Source organism: Ictidomys tridecemlineatus, chromosome 5 (assembly GCF_052094955.1).
Source record: "Ictidomys tridecemlineatus isolate mIctTri1 chromosome 5, mIctTri1.hap1, whole genome shotgun sequence".
NCBI lineage: Eukaryota > Metazoa > Chordata > Mammalia > Rodentia > Sciuridae > Ictidomys > Ictidomys tridecemlineatus.
In genome coordinates, this window is record NC_135481.1 from 112,263,255 (window position 1) to 112,284,727 (window position 21,473).

The window sequence follows — 21,473 nt, forward strand, 5'->3', positions numbered from 1 at the left end:
GTTAAATATCCATGGGTTCAAACTCTGATTAAAAAAAAAAAAAAGAGGAAATATTAAGTTGAAAAGAGTTTAATTATTTCCCTAAATTATATATATATATATATATTTTTCTTAATTCAAATTTAGCATTTTCTAGTATACCCATATGTTTATATCATCACAAATAACTTTTTAACCATTTATGGCAATTCAGAACACTGCATCTGGTACTTCTTATATGTTTCCTCTAAAATCACCACTTCTGCCAAAAACATCTATAAAGAAATCCCTCAAAGGTTTGGGTAACAAAGCGTCTGGGAATGTATTTGGCCTATGGTCAACAAGTCATTATATGTTTTCTTGTATAAATCATGTCCTAGAAAACGGAATGTCTTTATTTAAAACAAAAACTCTATCATAAAGTTCCACAAAGGTAGTTCCATGAAAAACATTTTAAGCTTCTTTTATATTTGTAGTTTTAAAATGGTTTTAAGCTTCATATTATAGTAAGTTTTACTGGAACTCATTTTATACATTCTTTCAGATTTTCTTGTTAAAAAATATTCTAAGGAAATTTTCCATTCTCAACTCTGAAGAAGACTTTTTTTAAAAAAAGAAGTTTCTAAGCTTTCTTTTAAAGTGTGGGGGGGGCAGGACACAGTAGTTTGGAACCTTTTAAAATAGAGGTATAAACTGGCAGATAGACCAAAAACATTTTCCCAACTTAGAACTAAATTTGTACTGCATATGAAAATTTGTTTTTCTTTGCATATCATAAAATTCACCACTCTTTTAAGTAAAAGTTACTGAAACAAGACCTATCATTTGCTAATTATTTATCCAATCATTTTCATTTAAGCAGGAATTTATCTCAAGGATGATGGTAGAAGTGAAAAAAGGATGACAGCGAGATAACACATCTTTTAATGGTTCAGCTACAGTCTAGGTTTACACTGATGTGTATATCTCATCAATAACAATTTTATGAAAATTCTGGATCTAAATATACTCAATAAAGACACAGTCCTATCTGAGTTTGAAAAAACAAATATAATGTGGTATGTGAAATAAGTCTTCTGAAACTTTTTCAAATTACAAATGAAAAAGCATGCCTTCAGGTGAAATAATTCCAAAAATAAAGAATAATAGTAACCCTTCTACCAGTCAACACTATGTATTAAAATATAGTACTCATAGGACCTTAGGGTTTCCTTTTATTGTTACTCGAGAGGTATAGCGGGGAATATGTAAGTCAGTTTTCAACAGTTCTCACAGTTTTAAATAGTTCTTATTCTTTGTAAGAATAAGAACCTACAGAGAAGTGAGGGGAGGGGAGGAGAGGGGTTGGGGAGATAGGAAGGATAGTAGAATAAAACAGACATTATTATTACTGTGTGTATATATGTGACTGCATGACCAATGTGATTCTGCAACCTGTACACTCAGAAAAATGAGAAATTATATCCCATCTGATTCAAATGTATGGTATGTCAAGGTCATTGTACTGTCATGTATAACTAATTAAAACAAATTTAAAAAAAAAAAGAAGAACCACCTACTAGTGGTGTAAGGCTCTCCCTCAAGTTCCTTTCCTCCACATTATGCTGCCTGACCCTTAATAGGTTCTAGAGAAACTAAATGCACACTTTCATATGATCACTATTGTGTGCCACTGTCTTAACTCATGGTGTATCTGTGCTATATATAGTTTCCTTTGTTCCTTATAAAAAGGGATCTCTCTAATATGCTACACAGCACCTAACGCAAAGTCAAGTGATTGGTTCTCATTAAGTAGCTAATGCCCAATAAAGCATCTACCCTTACATTTTTCATACAAGGCCTATAAATACCCTCAACTCATGATCCCAGCTGAATGTTCAGGGCATAATAATTATGCACTCTAAGAAGGGCTGAAATCATGAGCATGATTATTGGTGTTTTGATACTGGTGTCATATGCAACCATTCTCTTTTGTTTGACTAGACTAAAACATCTCATCTCTGATAGCAGTGATAAAAATCAACCATTGTGAATAAAATACCACTTTTTAAAACAAGTTTCCTAATATTGTTTAAATGTTGAAACTGCCTATCCACTAATCATTAGTGTACAAATGCTTAGAAGTAAAACAATACTTTGCCTCTACATTGAAATCTCTATGTACTTCATTGCAACAAAACCCAATCTGTCTTTTTCAAAATTGTTTCTCCTGGCAAAAATTTCTGCTGTCTGGCCAAGTTTAGTGTTAAAAATAAAGTACAGTATTACAACATCAATCAACATTTAAAGTACTTAATGATTTATGCAAGAAGTATACAATAATGCTTTTTGAAATAAGTAAGCCAATCAAAGGTTTATTTATATTATCAGATCAATAGTACAGTTTTGAGAAAATCACATTTGTGTGTTTAGAGATATAAAAGTGGTATTAAACACTTAGGTAATATAAGAAAACAGACTTACAGGAGGCTATAAAAGGCAAGAATAATTTAAAGGGCTAGGGATATAGCTCAGCAGTTGAGCCACTTGCCTAGCATGCCAGAGTTCAATCCCCATTGCTAGGGGAAGAGAGGAAAAAACTTAAAAGACAGAACCCACTGCAGCTTTACTTCCCTTCTTGTCTGTGTGACTCTGGCCCCTTGCCTGCTTTTCAAATACTATGTGTACAAGCCTCATGGCACAGTTTTTTTTTTTTTTTTTTCCCTTGTGGCTAATACTGATTCCACAAATTAAGTCCAAAGTTCTTATACTGTGATGATGAGTAAAAATTGTAATCTTTTTGAAATACTGGGGATAAAACCCAAGGGTTTTTTTAATAATCTACTGCAAATTACTCTATCATTAAGCTACATCCCTGGCCCTGTCTAAATTTCTTAGCTGATTTTGAGAGAGGGTCTTGCTAAATTGCCAAGCCTTGCCTCAAATTTGCAATCCTTCTGCCTCAGCCTCCTAGTAGCTGGGATTGTAGGTGTAGGCCACAGCACCAGTGAATTGTAATTTTTTTACATGAATAGGAAACTAGTCCACCTAAGTCCAATCAGACATGATCAAGAAAATCTGAAAAGATTCTACCACTGGGAGTTTAAATGGGAATCGAACAAGTACTAAATACTGCAAGGACTCTGGCATCCTTACCAACTACAACAAATCACAGATTTTTAAAAAAATCTTATAATCTTTTGCAAATTACTCAGGTGGCTGTCTAAAAGGGAAGAAGGCATGGCCTTAGATAACATGGGAGCATGGCACAGATAATGAGTTGGTTCAGAACTCACCTTTTTAACTCCATGAGTTTGAGCCTAGCCCTAAGAGATGAATTTTTTTTTTAATATTTATTTTTTTAGTTTTTCGGCGGACACAACATCTTTGTTTGTATGTGGTGCTGAGGAATGAACCCGGGCCGCACGCATGCCAGGGGAGTGCGCTACCGCTTGAGCCACATCCCCAGCCCCAGAGATGAATTCCTTAGCTAATCCATTACATGATCAGTGTCCCCCTTCTGGACTGCCATATGTGTTCCAAATGATGCTAAACTGTAAATGGCCTTCCATCTAAGTGAATTTTTCCCAAAAAATAACATATCTCTTAGTAAAGCAGTCATTTCAACTGTGAGGGAACAAAATAGATGATACTACCATATCTTCCAGGAAGGTGAAGGTATCCAGAACAAAAGATAAAGTCAGACTATATACAACCATTTTCCTGACAAGAATGTAATAATGTATAAAGATCAATAACTTTGGGCATGAGTAAAGAGATCAGAGTTCAAATCTCAGTTTCTTTACCTTATAAAATGGAACTAATACCCACTTACTTTAGAATTGTTATAAATGGCAAATATAATAAGAAAGGATTGGCTAACACAGGCTCTGCTGTCAAATGCCTGCAATAGAGCTTTAGAACGTTTGGTTTCCTTGCTGCTTATTTCCAGGCATATCCACTAGACTTGGTTTCTAAGCTAGTCAATTCTTACAAAGTAGAGGGCTTTTAGTTGGTGGTAATCTGCCTCAAATCAAGTTATTCTGAGGAAAATTACCTCATAACTTACTGGGTGTTTTTATTTATAAAAATCCCATATTTCCTTTCTTCTGCTGGATTTAGGCCAACTTACTTAGGTTCTCCTTTGGTATCCATATTTCAATGGTTTTTGCCTGCTTGCCTCCTTAATGTCCAAGTCACTCTTCTGTTTTGACTGTACCTCTGCTTTTCTACCTCCTTCTATTTTGCCTGTTTCTATTTTTTTTATTCTAATTAATCTTTTTCTATATGACAGCGGAATGCATTAGATTTCTTATGACACATACAGAGTACAATTTTTCATATCTCTGATTGTACACAAAGTTTATTCACACCAATTTGTGTCTTCATAGATGTACGTTGGGTAATAATGAACATCTCATTCCACCATAATTTCTAACCCCATGCCCCTTCCCCTCCCACCCCTCTTCCCTATCTAGAGTTCGTCTATTCCCCCCCATGCTCCCCCCTCCCTACCCCACTATGAATTGGCCTCTCTATATCAGAGAAAACATTCAGCATTTGGTTGAGATTGGCTAACTCCACTTAACATTATCTTCTCTATTTCTCTTTTGAGTCAGATGGTATATGTTTTTCTTAATTCCTTCATTGCATGCCTTGTTACCACTATGCCAACAAAGACACCCAAGGATTAGGGATTTCTAGGCTCCACCATGACCTCTCCTATCACCTTGAATCATTACCCACTACACATAGTCTTAGAATAGCCTCAACTTCCTGGTTACCTCAAAATCAGAGATTAAATGAGGACATGTCATCATTGTCAGCTGTTAGAATCAACAAAGCATTATGAGCCACTTGATAACCTGAGCCCCAACTGATTATCCTAAACACAGAGCTCACCTTAGGGAACAGATAGGACTTATGATACCTTAACAAGCATGGGAAAAAAAAGGAAGGAAGGAGGAAGGGAGGGAGGGAAAAGGGAGGAAGGAAAAAAACATGGTAAGTGTCTGCCTGTGTGTTAAGTCCAACTACTGTCATAAAAATCTAATTATATCCAGACATTCAATTCATAAAAAGTTACTCTTTGACTTGAGAATACTGTCCTTTCCAACTGCTTGCCCCCTTAGTATCTGGATTCCTAAGATGCCTTCAGTTGGATGCACATGAACCTATCAGGGAGAAGTCATAACCATAAAAAATTGAATTAGGGGGCTGGGGCTGTAGCTCAGTGATAAAGTGCTTGCCTTGCATGTGTGAGGCACTAGGTTCGATCCTCAGCACCACAAAAAAATAAAGATATTGTGTGTCCATCTACAACTAAAAAATATATTAATAATTTTTTAAAAAGTTGAATCAGTCAAATCAACCCCTTGGATGACAAAAGGATGACAACCCACAAAACAGCATTGTTTCAACATTCAGGAGAGTTAACTGGACATCCAGATCCTTCTTAATAAATCTGGTTTCTTTAGGATCAGACTCAAATAGAAGCAATTCTTTAGGATCAGACTCAAATAGAAGCAAAACAGTCATAGGAGATGGAGATGGAATTCACACATCAAATAAACTATTGGTCTCATTCAACTGTGCAAATGCATAGTGGAAGACTACATTTGATTCAACACAAGTACTGTTGGGAAGAACAAAGGAAAAGAAAAAAAAAAAACCTACTTTGTTTTTTAAGTTCTTCAATCTGTTCTTCCTTTAGATCTAACTGTTCCGTAAGTCTGGAAGCAGAATCCAACATAGCATTTGCTTCATCCAAACGTTCCTGAGGGAGGAAAGTTTATTAAAAAGCAGTATCCAAAAATGGTTCTACAAACTATCAGTCTGGGATAGAATCAATCCTTTACACCCTGGCTGATGAAGCTGCACCTCTATGACCTCGGGCAAGTTGATGCAACTAGTAAGTATCAAAGACAGAACCTGCAGTCTTTCACATACAATACTGCCTTTATGAAAGAAACTAAATAAAAAAGAAGATGCTACAAAAAAGACCACATGGTGACAGAAGTAAAATAAGTTAACAATAGGAAAAATAAAATTACAAAGATACAAAGTCAAGAAACACAACAACAAATGTTCTCACTTTTTAAAATTTTTGCAAGTATAACACACATAAAATGATTGTTTCATTATGATTTCATTACTTTAAATCATTTACTTAATTACTATTGCATTTGAATATTTCTATCCTGTTTACAGGACAGTTGAATTTGCTCTTTTATGAAAAACCTCTTTGCCTGTGTGCGCCTGCTGTGCTGTTTTCTTTGTTAACTTGTAAGAGTACTTTATAGATATGAACCCTCTGTCATCTGTACTACACAAATTTACAAGATTTGCCACTTGTCTATCGACTATATTACCATTTGTCATTTAAATATTTTTATAATGTATATAGTCAAACATGTCCTACTACTTTGCTTTCACAGCTGAAATTTAGACTATTGGAATCCTCCTTGTCCCTAGATTATACGTGTAGTATTCTAGATTCTACTGCAAGATAATTTTTTGGGGGGCGGGGGGAATTAACCAGGGATTTAATCTAGGGGTACCTTAATCACTGAGCCATAGCCCCAGCCCTTTTTATTTTGAGACAGGGTCTTGCAAAGTTGCTTAGGGTCTCACTAAATTGCTGAGACTGGCCTTAGAACTTGTGATTCTCTGCCTCAGCCTCCTGAGCTGCTGAGATTACAGGGATGTGCCCCATGCCTAGCTATTTTTTTTTTTAATATTTAAATCATTAATACAGTGGAATAATTTTTTTCCAGTGGAATATTTTTGATAATTCCTAGCTCACTGAATGTCAGAAGAACCATTTAGTCACTGTAACAATTAAAAATATCCCCATGGTACACACCTGTAATCCCAGTAGCTCGGGAGGCTGAAGCAGGAGGACAGCAAGTACAAAACCAGTTTCAGCAACAGCCAGGCACCAAGCAACGCTGTGAGACCCTGACTCTAAATAAAATACAAAATAGGGCTAGGGATGTGGCTCAGTGATGGAGTGCCCCTAAATCAATCTATATATATTCCCAGATATCTAACACCACTTCCAGTTGAGACTTCTTGCTTTAATATAAACTGGAATTTATTTTTGTATCTGATGTTAAGATGAAGTCTGATTTTATTTTCTTCCTTATGGATAGTTTCCAATGTTATTATTTAGATAATTTAAATAAACTTTCAATCCCCTTTTCTCAGGGGTTAGTTTTAATTTTCAAGTACATCCTGGGCTCTTTCTCTGAATTCTTTGGTTCCACTAATCTAGTCAACATTGTAATGGTTTGTGGCTCTATTTTGATATCTAATCGGCAAGTCTCTCCTCATTGTTATTCTTTTTCATAATTTTCTTGGCTATTCTGGAGAATTTACCCATCTAAATTTCAAGCCAAGTTTTCAATCTGAGTGATAGCTTTCTTGCTGTATTATCTTGGATCAGCTACAGTCTCTAGCTATTCAATCAAATATAATCTAGATGTTGCTGGAGAGGTATTTTGTAAATGCACTCAAATCCCTTAATCAGTTGAATTTAAGGAAAGCACATTATCCCGGAGAATTCTGGGTGAGCCTGACTGAAGTTCTTAAAAAGCATGGATTTAGGCTTCCCCAAAAAAGACCAAAAAACTCCTTCTGTGGACAGCAGCTTCTTTTGTGCTCATGGAGATCTGTCCTGCTTATGACCTTCCTGACTGCCTGTGGACAGCATCTATGGCCTGTGCCTACGACTTCTGCTTGCCTTTGATGTGGTCTTCCCATCTTGACCATCATCACGGCAATGTTCAGACTTGCTTAGCCAGCCTCTACAATTATGTAGTCAACTCCTTATAATAAATCATGTGTAAATCCTATATAATACACATATAAACTTATATATGCACATACATGTACACACATACACCCCACTAGTTCTGCTACTAAGGGTTGAACTCTGATACACAGAGCAACTGAAACTAAATTTTAGATCAAAATGTTTTATTCAGGGCTGAGGATATAGTTTAGTAGTAGAACACCTGTCCAGCAAGGCCTTGAGTTCAATCCCCAGTACTGCCAAAAAAAAAATAATAATAATAATATTCCAAGAAACTAAACTCATTTAATATAAAGGAAATTTAATAAACTTTCAAATGACATTTTTAAACCTTGTGTTTACATTCATGAAATTATAAAAGCTTAAAACTACACTCAAGTATTTTCAAACATCAGAATTTATGCTGTTATTCTTTCTACCACTGGGTTTTTATTTCAGTAGTTTCAGATTCTATCTTCATTAATTCCCTCATCATTTCTTCTGGTTTATTTTGTTCTTTTTTAAATGTTTATTACATTTTAAAATTAAAACAAACACACACACACACACACACACACACACACACACACATACACATAACACTAGTTTAAAAAAGGGACCTGGACTTCCATGCAAGCAGTTGGACAGATGGGATACTTCAGAACCACTGGATATAACTAAAAGTACTGGAGAAAATGTAGCCTGTAAAACCTATCCATGAACCTACAAGAAAGCACAAATGGTCAACAGCTACACTAAATGATGTGTGACCTCATTAGTAGTCAAGGAGATGCATACAAAAACTATAAGAGGGGGCTGGGGATGTGGCTCAAGCGGTAGCACACTCGCCTGGCATGCATGCGGCCCGGGTTCGATCCTCCAGCACCACATACAAACAAAGATGTTGTGTCCGCCACTAACTAATAAATAAATAAATATTAAAAAAAAAAAAACTATAAGAGAGTCCTTCTGATATGGTTTGAATGTGGCTCCCTAAGTTCATGTTAGAATCTGAGGCCCAGTATGATAGTATTGGGAGGCAGGTCTATTGGGAGGTGTTAGGTCATGGGCACACCACCCTAATGTCATTATTTCAGGCCTGGGCTCTTTATAAAGGACAAATTCAGCCCCCTCTTGCTTTCTCTCTGGCCCTCTCTTTGCCCTTCTGCCAGGGGTTGGACACAGCAAGAAGGACCTCATCAGACACTAGTCTTGGACTTCTCAGCCCCCAGAACCATTAGCCCATAAAATTTCTTTTCACTGCAAACTATCCAGTATGTGGTATTTTATAATAGCAGTACAAAACAGACTCAAATTCCCAATCACCAGTTTGATAAAAACCTAAAAAGCCCAATAATGTGAAGTGCTGACAAGAATGCAGAACAAGAACTCCTGTGCATTCCTGGTAGGAGTATATAAACACAAAAGAACAAAATCTGCCATCTGCAATTCGCCATAAACATCTATGACTTAGCAATTTCAACCAAAATGTATACCTGAAAGAAATTCATGTGTGTGAGTGCCAGGAGATATAAACAACAAGGAAGTACGTAACCACACAGTTTGTACAGAAAATGTCCTTTTGTCAGTAAAATGGGTAAGTAAATTATAACAACAGTTTATGTATAAAGGTTATATATATATATGCCTTATATATAATTTTGTGTATATGAAATATGGCATAATAATAAAGAGAAAAATCTTTTTAAAGGCTGATACTTACAAAAGAAAGAGATCTAATGGGGTAATATATGTTATTTGAATCCATGTGAAATGTAGTACCCAATATTATTTTGCTTAAAAGAGAAAATTATAAAGTTAAAAATGCAGATTAAATTTTCTTTAGAAATAGCTAAAATACCTATATGTGCTAAAAAATTAAATGTGCCTTCATCTATATTCTCTGGAAATCCTGACTACTTTATTCACTGTTATGACCCCAAACTGTGCTGGATACACAGCAGCCGCTCAAATAACATTTACTTTATGAATGGAAGAGAAGAGAATTTCCAAGACAAGAATCTACAAGAAATGATACCATGAATAATAAGATTTACAAGAGAAAACTCTTTTGGTCTACCTGTAATGACAATACTTCTCCTTCTAATTTTTCTGCCTTTTCCTTCCATTCAGCTATAGACTGTTTTGCTTTTTCTAATTCGGCAGAATACATAGCTTTTTCTTCTAAAAGAGAAAAAGAAGTTATATTAATATTTTGCAATCGTGATAAAACTGGAATTTTAAACCACCTGTACTTTAATAATTTGACAACAGTTCAAACACCTCAACAAGAAATTTATATATCTTAATGATCAAGTGGAACTAAATAAATTAGTATTTCCCTCTGCCTAAAGCCTGATCTTGGATATTCTTCTCTCCTTTCATAACTCCATCTAATACTTCCTTTTCGGCAAAGCCTTCTCTACAGCCTCAGTGCCACACTAGTCTATATGCTGTATACTCAATCACATTATATTGTAAAGTAGACCTGAGAACTCTTACAATTTAAAGTATAAAATTTCAACCATGTGAGTAACTCTGAAACAATACAGAGGTACAAATTTAAAGTTTTGTGTAGATAAAAAACTATAAACTCTTGTTGGTTACTTCAGTATCCTTATATCCCCTAATCCTCCTGCCTGCTCCCAGTCAGTTACTTAGCAATTAATTCAGTCAGTACCTACTGAATGTATGAATAAACATATAGGTGGCTACATAAGTGAATATGTCAACTGGATAAATCTAAGGATGGAAGGTCAAGTGTGGGAAAGCATGTAAAGCATATTTGGTTCTCAGGGTAAAAAAGCTTTGATCACTGTTGGTATGACTCAAAAAAAAAAAAAAAAATTTACTTGGACCAGAAAATGTAATTATCTCAAAGTCCAGATGACCAGAGTAAGGAGTTAATAAATAAATACTTCAAAGGACAGTAATTACTGGTAATTAACACTCTGAAGAGGATTTAACCTCCAATCAACATCTCAAAAACCTAACCGCCTTGTTTCTATGTTCTTCTTTTTGTTCCCCTTTATCATTGGATCATCCTTCTTCATGTTACCCTTATAATTCCAACTTTGATTTTAACTAGTAATAACATACTAAACAAAACTTTCAATAATTACTAAATACAGTTCATGTTCTTTAGTTTTAATTGTAAAAGAAGTCTAAATTAACTTTTTGATGGTTTTTTGATGTCTTTCCCCCTTAACAAGCAAGAAAATTTTCAAAGATTTCCCCATGTCTAACCTAAAGAAGTATTAACATAAGGCAAAATTACTAACAACTACAATTTCTCTTCACTGCAAGATCAACCACACAACTTACCTTGTTGGAAATGCTCTAGAACCATTTGCAGGTTAGTTAATGACAGGGCATACTGTTTTACTTGTTCCTGGGAGAGCGAAAACTGCAGTGCGTTCTCATCCCTCTGCTTAGAGACCATACTCAACTGCTCCTGCAGCGACTCTATCTGCACACTGGCTTGATGACTTCAAACAAAAGAATCAAAGTCAAACTGCTTCTACCTATTTAGACACTTCAGCAAGAAGAAACATTTTCCCAACATAAATCTTACTGCGTTACATACAAGGTAGCTTTCAAAGTAATTTTTTAGATACTTAAACAAGATGAAATATCTTTCCTACATTTTTAAAATTGTGACAAAATATAACTTAAAATTCACCATTTAACCATCTTTTCAAGTATATGGTTCAGAGTCACTAAGTATAGTCACATTGTTGTACAATCATCACACCATTCATCCATCTCTAGAGCTTTTCTACTTCCCAAACTGAAACTCCATTCCTATTACATAACAACTCCCCCCCTTCCCCTGGCATCCACCATCTACTTTCTGTCTTTAGAAATTTGAGTCTCCTTACATTTTACCGCATTAAATTCAAGTTCAAGAACTGGGAGAATTTTTCTGATCTTTGTTGTTTCTGTTAATTCAATTATCCTTCCTGTGAAGGTGATTTTCACCAAACAGCAGGCCTCTTAAAGACTGACAATTAGACTAAAAAGAAATGCTGACGAAAGAAAAACTTATAAAGAGCCTGCAACTTTCACATTTCCAAACTAAAACTAACATATAATTTATCATAAAATGCTGAACTGTAAGGGGCCTTTCAAAGTCACTGTGTCAGCCTAAGGCATTTTGTCCAAGCTAAGGAGAAATGGATGTCCGTTCTATGATGTTCCCTTGTTTTTATCACTTGCAATCATGATGTATGTATAACTTTCTAAAGGCTGTCCCCACTGATGAACTGCTATGATTAGTTATATTTCATTATCATCTTTTTTAATGCCTTTATTAAATATAATACAATAAACCCTACCCCTGTTCCAAATAATAACACAGAGATTCCTAAGAGATCTATTTATATAACACCTTTGCATGCAGGCTTATGTCATTGGTGTACTTCTTTATTGTATTATGATTATATCAAAAATACTGCTATGGTCTTCATGAGTATTTAACCTCCAGTTAAATTCATACTGAAAAGCATTAAACAATTCACTTTGGAGACACTTTACCAAATAGCACCCTCTTGTGGAAAGAACTGTAAATTGATAAGACCACCTGAACTCCATTTCCCAAATCAAACTATTGATTGTAATGATAAGATGTGCTATGACTGCCCTCAAAAAAGTTAATAAATACCAAGTATTACTATTAAGGGCTCAAAACACCATAAATTGGTTTAAAGATATGAGTTTTTCATAAAACAAATATTGCTGAATATCTCTAAACTATGCATATAACATATACGGTGGGAAGGGTACATTATGAATAGCTCATCACTTCACCTCAATGAACTTACACTGTATAGCATGGGAGAAAGTGTAACATAGGTAAAGAACTACCTGTACCCTCAAGTAAAATATATCTGCCCTACCAAAGACTCAAGTATTATGCAAGTTCACAACATGAACTATTTTTTGATAAAAAGGTGAGGGGTACTAAATAAGGCACCCTTCATGAAGAAAACAGAATTTGGAGAATAGGTGGGACTCACAGAAAAACTGGTAGGGATAGGACCACACTTCAGGTAGAAGGATTACTATGAAAAGGAAAAGTAGAAAGAAAGGAAATCATACTCTGAGGAGCTGAATAATAGTTTGGCTGGATGTGGATGACAGTATAAAAGAAGGCTAAGGTGGAAAGTAACCTGGGATCAATCACAGAAGTCGAGACATTTGTTTCAAAAAAAGGGAGTTCAAAGCTCATCTTAGGGAAGTTTATCCTGGAAGTTATTAGGAAGAGTAAAAGACAGAGACACAGACTAGAAACTATTTTAATTAAGGAAAACAAGGGCCTAAAAACTGCAAAGATGGATTATAAGTATGCCACAGCCTAAGGATGTTTGGGCATTTCTGCCAAAGTAATGCATGTACCAATGATCACTGATTTAATCCCTATATTAAACAAAATTTCCTTGTGAGTCAAAGGATATAATAATATACTTTTCAAAGCAGACGGAGGAACTCACTAGAAATTTGTCTCTACTGACTTTTAAACTCTTTTCAAAGAGATAACATCTACTACCTCCTTGTATCTTCATCTATGTCATACATAGCAAAAGGAAAATAAAAGATGCAAATATCACTAATGGAAATAAATATAGACATAATTTTTCTAGCAGATAATTTGATGATTCAATCTCAAAAATTTTTAAATGCCCCTTGATTTGAAAATTCTCAAATTTTACACAGGAAATAATCTGTCCTCACCATAAAAAAAAAGTCTTGAGATATCATGACAGCACTCTCCATGATTTTGAAAGGCTGAAACACTATAAATGTTCAATAATAAATGATTGGGTTAAAGAAATTATAACAAATCCATATACTATATGCAGCCATAAAATATTAGTACAGAAATACATGGCTTACTGTATTCTGATGCTCATATTAGGTGACAGAAAAAGGTTACAAATAACAGCACTAATGATCTCATTTTTGCTTTTTAAAAAATATATTATATACACACAAATATAAATACAAACAAACAAACAAAAGGTACCAAACAACAACAACAACAACAACAAAAAGATTATCTTGGGTGAATGGTGCTCTGTTCTTTTGGTTTATATGATTTTTCTAATGTGAAAAACACAATGATTTTATAATAAAGAATTTAACAAAACTATCAATGATTTTATAATAAAGAATTTAACAAAACTATTGATAGAAATAAAATTTTTAAATATATAAGCAAAGACCTGGTCACTCAAAAGTAATAATAAACCAAAAGTTCATCCTTCATGGTGAACTAGACCTTCACTTTGGTTCTTTCTTTATTCTCTTTCCTTCTAATACCCATCCCTAGGTTCAAGCTTAGATCATTTGATGAAAAAAATTAGTTTTCTGGGAGCTTCAGAGCTAATTACATCAGTCAGAATTTCACAATATTCTCCTATAATGACAAGTAAAAAATCTAGGAAATCTCACACACACACACACACACATACACATTGTGCCTGATATTGGGAAGATTTTTAAATCTCTTTACCTTTAGTTTCTTCATCTGTACAATGGAGATAATGAATTTCATGAAAATGAGCTAACATGAAAAGTACTGAGTCTGACACTCAAGCAACGTTCAGTTAGTTGAAATTAATGCAAACAAATGAAAAAATTACCTTGCGTTAGAAGATGAAACTAGCTTTTCTTCCAATAGTGTGACTTTCTTTCTCAGTTGAATCTCTTTGTTTTCTGCAGCCAAAATTTCCCGGGTGTAAGAATCTTCTGATTCTAAAAGATGGCTGCGTAGCCTTTCTAGCTCCTGGTTTAAGCGTAGTTCTTTGTCACGTAAGTGTTGAACCTAGGTAGAGGACATTTCTTTACTTTTCTTCTATATAATCCTTCCTCCCCACCCCCTCACAAACCACTTTGCTATCAATCTCTTCCCATTACTTAAGTTTATTATCTGTATACTAACATCTTATAGAATAAGATGTATTTATGCTAGGAAAATTTCACCTGGTATCACGTTGCATATTCATTCCAAAGCTTTAGTAAGATCTCATTTGCTGTGGCTATAATGGAAGATGGAATTATACAAAAGCAATGGCCTCTTTGTGACAGAATACTTTTTCAGTAAATCTCACTTTATTTCATTACTTTATAAGAAATTTTTCTTATATCCAAGATATGCCTTGGTTTTCACTTTTGAAAACTGAAATATAAAGTACTCTAGGAGATCAAAATCCTACTATAGCAAATCAGAGGAGTCTAAGAAAAAAAAATCAACAAAGAGATAAGTTCATTTTACTTAGTAGTCCTTCCAGTTATCTTAATAATTATTAAATTTATTGTTTGATTCACTGTCCCTTTAAAATGAAAGTATACCTCGTGCTGTAGGGTACTGTTTTCCATCTGTTTCTGCTTTAAGGCTACGATGACTTGGTCTCGTTCTTGCTGAAACATAATTGTCTTCTCCTGCATTGATTCAACTGCATTTAAAAGCTGATTTAACTCCCCAGCTTTTCCCTTTTAGAAAAAAATAACTTTAGCTTTGAACAAAATACACTTTTAAAAAGACATTTCTTCATTAAATAATTTGAAAGTATAGTTAACTAGGTCAAAGTCAATAAAACAAGGAAGTCTGAGAAACTGTATCTAGAGGAGCCTAAGGATATAGGACCTCTAAATATAATGTGGAATCCCAGATGGCATCCTCAAACAGGAAAAGGACATTTGGTTAAAATTAAAGAATTCAAATATATGAACTTTAGTTAATAATAATGCCTCAACACTGTTTCATTAACTGAGATAAATGTACCAGAGATGTAAGACGTTAATAATAAGGGAAACTGAGTATTAATATATGAGAACACTCTTCATTATCTTTGCAACTCTTCTGTAAATCTATAATTAGTCTAACTGAAAAAGTTCACTAGACATATTTTAAAAGGAACCCACAAGGCAAAAAAAAAAAAAAAAATCTCTCCAAATTTATACTATTTACATTTTACAATGTCCAGAAGCCTCCAAATCACAAAAGAAATGTGATTCTTCCTGTGTGTGTGTGTGTGTACGCGTGCACGTGCATTCATTCATCAGGCATCCATGATTGTTAAAGAGAAATAATGATGTCAAGTGTCTGGCAAAAGAGAGAAAGGTAAGTCTTTCATATTATGTGCAGCCTATTTTAAAAGAATATTTTTGGCAACAATTTAACAAAAGCAACTATCAAATGAAATCTTGCTAGACAGTAAATGAAAATTTATTTTTGAATGCATTCCGGACAAGTACAACATATTAATGGCAGCAGATAAAAGATAACCCTTCACTGCAAAAGTAGGGCCATGAATTTTAGCCAATAGTTGGAATTCTAAAAAGCACACAAAAATGTCAAGGCCATTTACAGTTAATCCTTTAATGTTTTAGATACGCATATCAAATGAGTATACAGTATTATTTTAAGTGTCCATGTAAACTTTTCATTTCTTTGAGAATATATAAGCCAGGAATAGTGGCATGCACCATGCCCCTAGAGTCCCACTACTTTGGAAGCTGAGGCAGAAAAATCAGGTGAGCCCAGGATTGTAGGCCCAGCTAGGGCAACACAGTGTGACCCCATTCTCTCTTAACAAACAAGGAAATTTTAAAAAGAAAAAGAACATAAAAATGGCAGGATAAAATCACTGAAAATGAATCATAAAACCAATACCCATCCCTGGATAGGGAGGCTAATCTTTTCCAAATAGTTTTTCAGTTAAGTTTGTTCTTCATATTACAAAGAAAGAAGAAATGCTTACAAAATTAAATAGGCTTGAAGATCTCCTGTGGAGAAACATACCTTTTCCTCTAAACAGACTGAGTATCTGTTGATTTCAGATTAGGGATGTTTAACCTGTGTAATCTAAAGATGCCCTCAAAATATATTCAGAAGATTGAAGAAATTGTTTAGTTCATGGTAATTTCTTCAATATAATATTTAAGAACTACTTAACTTAGGGAAGCTTCCTAAAAGACAAGAGAGCCTTAAAAAAATCTGCACACTTAGATATGTAAATGTCAACTAAATGGTATCAAATGCTAAAACTGCAAAAGGAAAAATAAAAATAGTACAACAGAAAATTTCACTGTTTTGCACTCTTCTGATAGACTCTCTCAAAACCATCCAAACGTACACCCAATATCAGTGAACAATGGGAAGCTCTACTCTCTAAGAAAGTCTTTTACACCAATTATAGATAGGTGTCATCTAAACTAAAAAGCTATCTCTGAAAGACCAAACACCTAAACACTGACAATGGTGTAGCTACTTAATCAGATAATCCAAGAGTCTGAGAATTTAACTGGCAAAAGAAGTTAAATGAGTTTGCATCTTATGCCTGGGCAGTATACAAATGTTAATGCAGCATCTGCTGAATATTCTACTGTTCTATTATCTCTTTTCCAAATTTCTACTACCATAAGTTTATAAAAATCACACTAAAAAGGCACCACTACCAAGATTTACATAGCAGTTCTCAGAGTTAAATGCAACAGATCGCCAATAATTCTTAAAATGACCATGAAAAATATGCTTATCAGGGAATAGGGTTGTGGCTCAGCGATAGAGCACTCATCTAGCACGTGCGAGGGCCTGGGTTCAATCCTCAGCACCACATAAAAATAAATAAATAAAATAAAGGCATTGTGTCCAACTACAACTAAAAAAGTAAATATTTAAAATAAAAAAACATGCTTATCAGATGAGAATGTAGAACTTTGAATATAACAAAAGCTACCAACACTTTGTATTTTAACTACTATTATCCTCCATTTTACAGCTGAACAAACAAACCAGAGCTGGGATTAGAGTACTTAGAGAGCCTACTATGTTTAAAGTACCACTTATGCCTAATACTTTTCAAATTCCAGGTTTGTGACAAATTCGATTCACTAAAGTCAATTTATGGATCATCCAGCATTTTTTTTTTAACAGAGTATCATATGTAGTAAGGGTGATTTCTGGTTCCTTACACTTTTTTCAGTTTCACACATACGCACACACAAACACACATGTATCTACTGTGTCACAGCGTAAAAGTATTTCTTATTGCAGATCACAGTCAAAGATGTAGACGGTTTATATTCATAGAGCTTCCCTTTCATTTAAGAATCTAAAAAGTTAGCTATTACTGGCAATTACTGAAACATATCTAAAATTTAATTAAAGTGATTCCCTCTGATACAATATTTTCTAAAGAAAGATATTGTTATTACATCCTTTTTTTATTTTGAAGGCTGTAAAATTAATCTATTAAAAATTAGTAATTGGAAGAAGAAACTTCCAGATACCTAAGGAAAGTTTATTTAGATAAATCACACAGTATCTTGAAATACATATTTCTAAACAAACATATTTATAGTACTGAAGACTGCATTGATAGAGTAACCAGTACTTTAAAAAGTCTACTTCACCCTCAACCTCCTCCTCCTATAATGCTCCATCCAGAACATACCTGTTCTTTTTCTTGTAACAATTGCTCAAAGGCAAGAGCTTTCTCCTTCATTGACTGACATTCAAACTCTTTTTCTCGCAGCATCACAGAGAACTTCAAGTTTGTCTCTTGTAATGCTTGATACTCCGTTTCCTTTTCTTTGGATGTTTCTATTATTTTTTCATTTTCCCCTTTTAGTTTAGAAATGTCCATTTCTAAAATTAACATTCTCTCCTTTAGGTTTGTTACGGCTTGCCTCAATAATTCGTTTTCATTCACTTTGTTAGTAAAATCTTCATTTGAAGAAAGTAACTGATCACTTTTGGCTTTGATTAAGAGGTCTTTTTCTTTAAGTAAATTTTGCAAAATGTCTTGCTTTTCTTTTAGCTGTTTAATTTCTGAATCTGTTTGTTCATGTTCTTTCTTTTCAATCCCTGAAGAAGCAGCAATTGAATCAGACAACCTGTGGTTGTTTTCCTTTAGTGTCTTGATTGTGGCGTCTTTTTCTTGCAGTGATTTTCTCAGTTCTTCTACCTCTGCTGATTGGGAGGTAAGTGATGAAGCAGACAAGAGCTGGGGTGAAATAATATCAAGTTTTCCTAAAAGAAGGTCTTTGGTATTACAAAGCTGCCCTATGCAATGTTGAACTTGGGCTAATTCCTGCCCAAAATTTTTGAGTTTGGTTTCATTCAGCTCATAACTTTGGATGAGACCAGTGTAGTCTACTTCTAATTTAGAACTATTATCACTGTCAACCAAAACTTGGGCTTGAAGTTGTAGAAGTTCCTCTTGAAGTTGGGCTGACTCATGATGCATATTTTGGACTGTTGTCATTACCTGTTGTTTCCATTCTTCCATTTTTTTAACTTGCTGTTTTAATGTATTGCGTTCCTGTAGGAGCTCCTCAAACTGATTACTATTAACACCTCCAACTTCATTATCAGTGCCCGAAGTTTGTAAAACTTCCAATAAAGTCTGACATTTCTGACTTAATGCATCTATTTCAATGTCTTTTTCTCTAATGATACGAGATAAATTCTGCAGAGTTTCTCTAAACATATCTTGACCGCTACTTTCAAATTTGGTGGACAATTTTTTATTTTCTTCTTGAAGTTGGATGAGGGCTGCTTCTTTGGCAGCTACTATATCCATCATTTTGTGATTTTCTGTTTTCAACTGACTATTTTCTTTTGTCTTCTCATTCAAAACAGCAAATACTTGTTCTCTTTCCATAGTGAAGGTCTGCAGTTGCTGCTGAAGGTAAACAACATCCTGGGAGCATGAAACTGAAGAAATTTTAGCCTGAAGAGCTTGTATCTCCACATCTTTCTGCTGGATAATTTGAGTGAGTTTACCAACTTCATCTTTGGACAGCTGATCAATCTGTTTAGTTAAAGATATATTCTTTTCATTTAGAAGTTTAATCTCAAGTTCTCGTTCTTTGATTCCTTTCACTAACTTTTCAGTTTCAGATTTCGATAGGTCATGTTTTTCACTTTCATTTTCTAAATTAAGGCTTTTAACTTTTGTTTCTTGAAAAATATCAGAATTCTCTGTTTGAGTATCGCATCTTTCTCCAGGCAACTGGGCTTTTATTTGTTCAATAGTTTTCTGCAAATTCTTAATTTCCTCATCCTTTTCTAAAAATAACTGGGTATGTGCAGCATTCATCTGCTCATATTGGTGTCTGATTTCATCCATTTCCTTCTTCTGCTCCTGTATAGACTGAAGTAGTTGCATTTTACTCTTGTTTTGATCTTCAATTATCTTTTGATGGTGTTTAATTTCATCTTCCAGATGATTTTTTATTACATTCAGTTGAGATACCTCCGATTCTAGTTCTGTGATACCATCAAGGGTTTTAGGCTCAGCCACAGGTACAGCTCGATTCTGCTGTTCCCTAAGTCTTTCCAATTCTTCTTGCAAATGATTGTTCTCTTCTTTCATGGATCCAAGAATTCTGTCCTTTTCTTCTATGGTTTGCCTTAAAGTTTCATTTTCTCTTAAGGCCTGAGAACACTCATCTAAATCCTTTTGTAGTTCTGAACTTTTTTCTTTAAGTTTTTCAATAAAAACTTCTTTCTCATTTATAAGTTGTATCAATTGCTTCTGTTCTTCTAAATGAGATGCCAAAATTTCCTTAGTTTCTTTTTGATCAGCAGTCATTTGCTCAATATTCTTTTTGAGTCCTGCTATTTCAAAGTCCTTCTCTTGATTGAGTTGAACTACACGTTCATGTTCCAGCTGTAAGGCAGAGGTATTCAAATTACGTGCATTTGAGAGTTCCTGAATAGTCTGCCTGTAATTGTTTTCTTCTTCCAACAGTCTTTTTTCTGCCTGGTGCAATTGGGCTTCTATCTGTTCTTTGTCTCTTTTTAGAGTCTCCATAATAGTGTCTTTTTCTTGAGAAATTTGATTGTTACCAGCAATAGATTCTTCCAACTTATGTCTTATATCTTCACATGCTAAGATCAACTTTTCATTTTCCGTTTTGAGATCAAAAGCAACTTTCTTTAAATTTTCATTGAGCTGTTCTACTTCTGAAAGATTATGCCTTAAGTTGCTAACTTCAGCTTCCCGTTCTTTAAGCAAGTCATCCTTAAAATTAGAGTCTTCATTCAGAGAAATTCTGAACTTAGACAGCTCGTCTTCAATTTGTCTAATGTGTTCCTTAAGCTCAAGGTTTTCTTGCTGGATGTTTAAACTATTTTTTTGTGATTTTTTTAGCTGATCTACTAAATCTTCTACTTTATCTTCAAGCTTCTGTTTGGTTAAGTTCAAATCACTGAGGCTCTGTTCACTCCGAGTTAACTTTTCGTTCTGCACTTCCAACTCTTTGGATATGTTCATTTTATCATCCTCAAGTTGATGAACTCTATTTTTTTCATCATCTAGATCTTGTTTCAATTTCTTGATTACAAGGTCTCCTTCATTTTGTTGTTTTGATAGCTCATCTTTTATCAAAATCATGTGCTGAAAGAAAAGTTGTATGGTAACTTTACAACATTTTCTCATTTTAGTGCCTCATGAAATTCTTGCAAAATTTTGTACATTTAATAAAGAAAATTCTTAGTCATTTTTAATCTTTCTTAAAAACAACTTTCTTTCTATCCCAATATCCCCTACAAAATTTACAATATCTTAGAGTAGGTCCATTTTATCACTTTAGGGATAAGAATTTAAAACAAAAGAAGGTAAATGATATAAGTTGTATATTTTCAAATTAAATAACAGAGTCAACAAACTACAGACCACAGGCCTGTTTTGTATATAAAATTCAC

The 21,473-nt window shown here is 34.2% G+C and overlaps 1 protein-coding gene across 3 annotated transcripts in view; it reads right to left on the reverse strand.

Annotated features, from left to right (window-relative positions):
- Trip11 (thyroid hormone receptor interactor 11) overlaps positions 1–21,473 on the reverse strand; it is a 68,738-nt gene that overhangs the window by 24,476 nt on the left and 22,789 nt on the right. For 2 of the 3 annotated variants that reach the window (XM_040275279.2, XM_013364688.4), the window contains exons 11-16: positions 18,214–21,165; positions 15,107–15,247; positions 14,398–14,579; positions 11,078–11,241; positions 9,834–9,937; positions 5,635–5,734 (exon numbers count right to left, since the gene is read on the reverse strand). In XM_040275279.2, the coding sequence (XP_040131213.2) occupies positions 5,635–5,734; positions 9,834–9,937; positions 11,078–11,241; positions 14,398–14,579; positions 15,107–15,247; positions 18,214–21,165 (3,643 nt within the window). The remainder of the gene's footprint in view (positions 1–5,634; positions 5,735–9,833; positions 9,938–11,077; positions 11,242–14,397; positions 14,580–15,106; positions 15,248–18,213; positions 21,166–21,473) is intronic. The other variant, XM_040275280.2, reaches the window with a different exon arrangement.